General features: G+C 49.1%; 1 protein-coding gene across 1 annotated transcript; it reads left to right on the forward strand.

Annotated features, from left to right (window-relative positions):
• The first annotated feature begins 220 nt into the window (after positions 1 to 220).
• Positions 221 to 668, forward strand: LOC142427870 (large ribosomal subunit protein uL16-like). Its single transcript, XM_075532987.1, has one exon. It carries the CDS (start codon positions 221 to 223, stop codon positions 602 to 604), a length of 384 nt encoding a protein of 127 aa, XP_075389102.1. The 3' UTR covers positions 605 to 668.
• The last annotated feature ends 858 nt before the right edge of the window (positions 669 to 1,526 follow it).

Here is a 1,526-nt window from a genome sequence, read left to right on the forward strand (position 1 = left end):
TTAGGCTTGGCTTCATGGTTTTCCATACTCGGGGACTAAGTGCACCAATCAAAAATATGGGAGACCCTTCCAGCTTACAGTCGGAACAAAGTTCAGCTCCTCTGTGGCTTCTCTTAGGCCTAGACGCCAAGATTTTCCTTGCTGGCTGATTAAAATGCATCGCAAAAAAATGAGATGGGGCTCTTTTCCTTCAGCGTGCCACCTGGATCCTGGTGTCGCCATGGGCCGCCGCCCTGCCCGATGTTACCGGTATTGTAAGAACAAGCCCTCCCCAAAGTCCCCCTTCTGTCGAGGTGTTCCTGATGCCAAGATTCACATTTTTGACCTGGGTTGGAAGAAGGCAAAGGTGGATGGATTCCCACTGTGTAGCCACATGGTGTCCGATGAGTACAAACAGCTCTTCTCTGAAGCCCTGGAGACTTCCCGCATCTGTGCTAACAAGTTCATGGTGAAAAGTTGTGGCAAAGATGGCTTCCACATCCGAGTGCGGCTCCACCACTTCCACCTTATCCGCATCCACAAGATGTTGTCATGTGCTGGGGCTGACAGGCTCCAAACTGGGATGCGATGTGCTTTTGGGGAAACCTCAAGGCACGGTGGCTAGAGTCCACATTGGCCAGGTTATCATGTCCATCCGCACCAAGCTTCAAAACAAGGAGCATGTGATTGAGGCCTTATCCAGGGCCAAGTTCAAGTTCCCTGGGTGCCAGAAGATCCACATCTCCAAGAAGTGGGGTTTCACCAAGCTTAATGCCAATGAGTTTGAGAATATGGTGGCTGAGAAGCGTCTCACCCCGATGGCTGTGGAGTCGAATACATCCCTAACTGTGCGCCCCCCCCCTTTAGACAAGTGGCGGGCCCTGCATTCACGAAGGCCTTGGTAGCTCTGTGCTGCCTCACTTGTACCCACCAAATAAAAATGGAACTTCCTGATTAAAAAAATGTTTTTAATGAGATGGGCTCTTCCTGCTTGTAGCCAAAATAGAATACAGCTGCTTTGTGGCTTATCACCCATCCAAAAGCCATACAAGGCACTTCAGTACACCTTCACACATTAGGAGGAAGATTATTATGTGCAGTTTCTAATTTGCTATGAAAAAAGTGCCATGTCTGCTCTGTGCCTATCTCAAGGATTAGGAAGCCCAAGTCTTCCAAGGACACTGTGAACGTCAGCACAGTGACCAAGATGTTCAGTATTGCAGGAAGACTATGTCATCAACACATGAATGTGTGCAGCATCACAAAGCCAGCCACGCCCCTGCCACATGTACACACACCTCACCTCAGTAAGGTGAGTCACTGTGCTTAGATGCCATCAAGGCTTTGTCTAGAGTTGGAAAGGGGTTAAACTCCAAACTCACTGTCACCCAGTTGCTTCTTCTCCTAGCGACCCTATAAGGCATGGTAGAACCACCCCATTGGGTTTCTGAGACTTGAAATCTTTATGGGAGTAGACAGCCTCATCTTTCTCCTGCAGATCAACTGAGGGGTTTGAACAGTTGATCTTCTGGTTAGCAGCTCTGTGC

This window comes from Tenrec ecaudatus, chromosome 15 (genome assembly GCF_050624435.1).
Source record: "Tenrec ecaudatus isolate mTenEca1 chromosome 15, mTenEca1.hap1, whole genome shotgun sequence".
Taxonomy (NCBI): Eukaryota; Metazoa; Chordata; class Mammalia; order Afrosoricida; family Tenrecidae; genus Tenrec; species Tenrec ecaudatus.

What these genes read in the sequence shown, in the direction of transcription:
- LOC142427870 (XM_075532987.1), top strand. Translation starts at nt 221, where the DNA reads ATGGGCCGCCGCCCTGCCCGATGTTACCGGTATTGTAAGAACAAGCCC.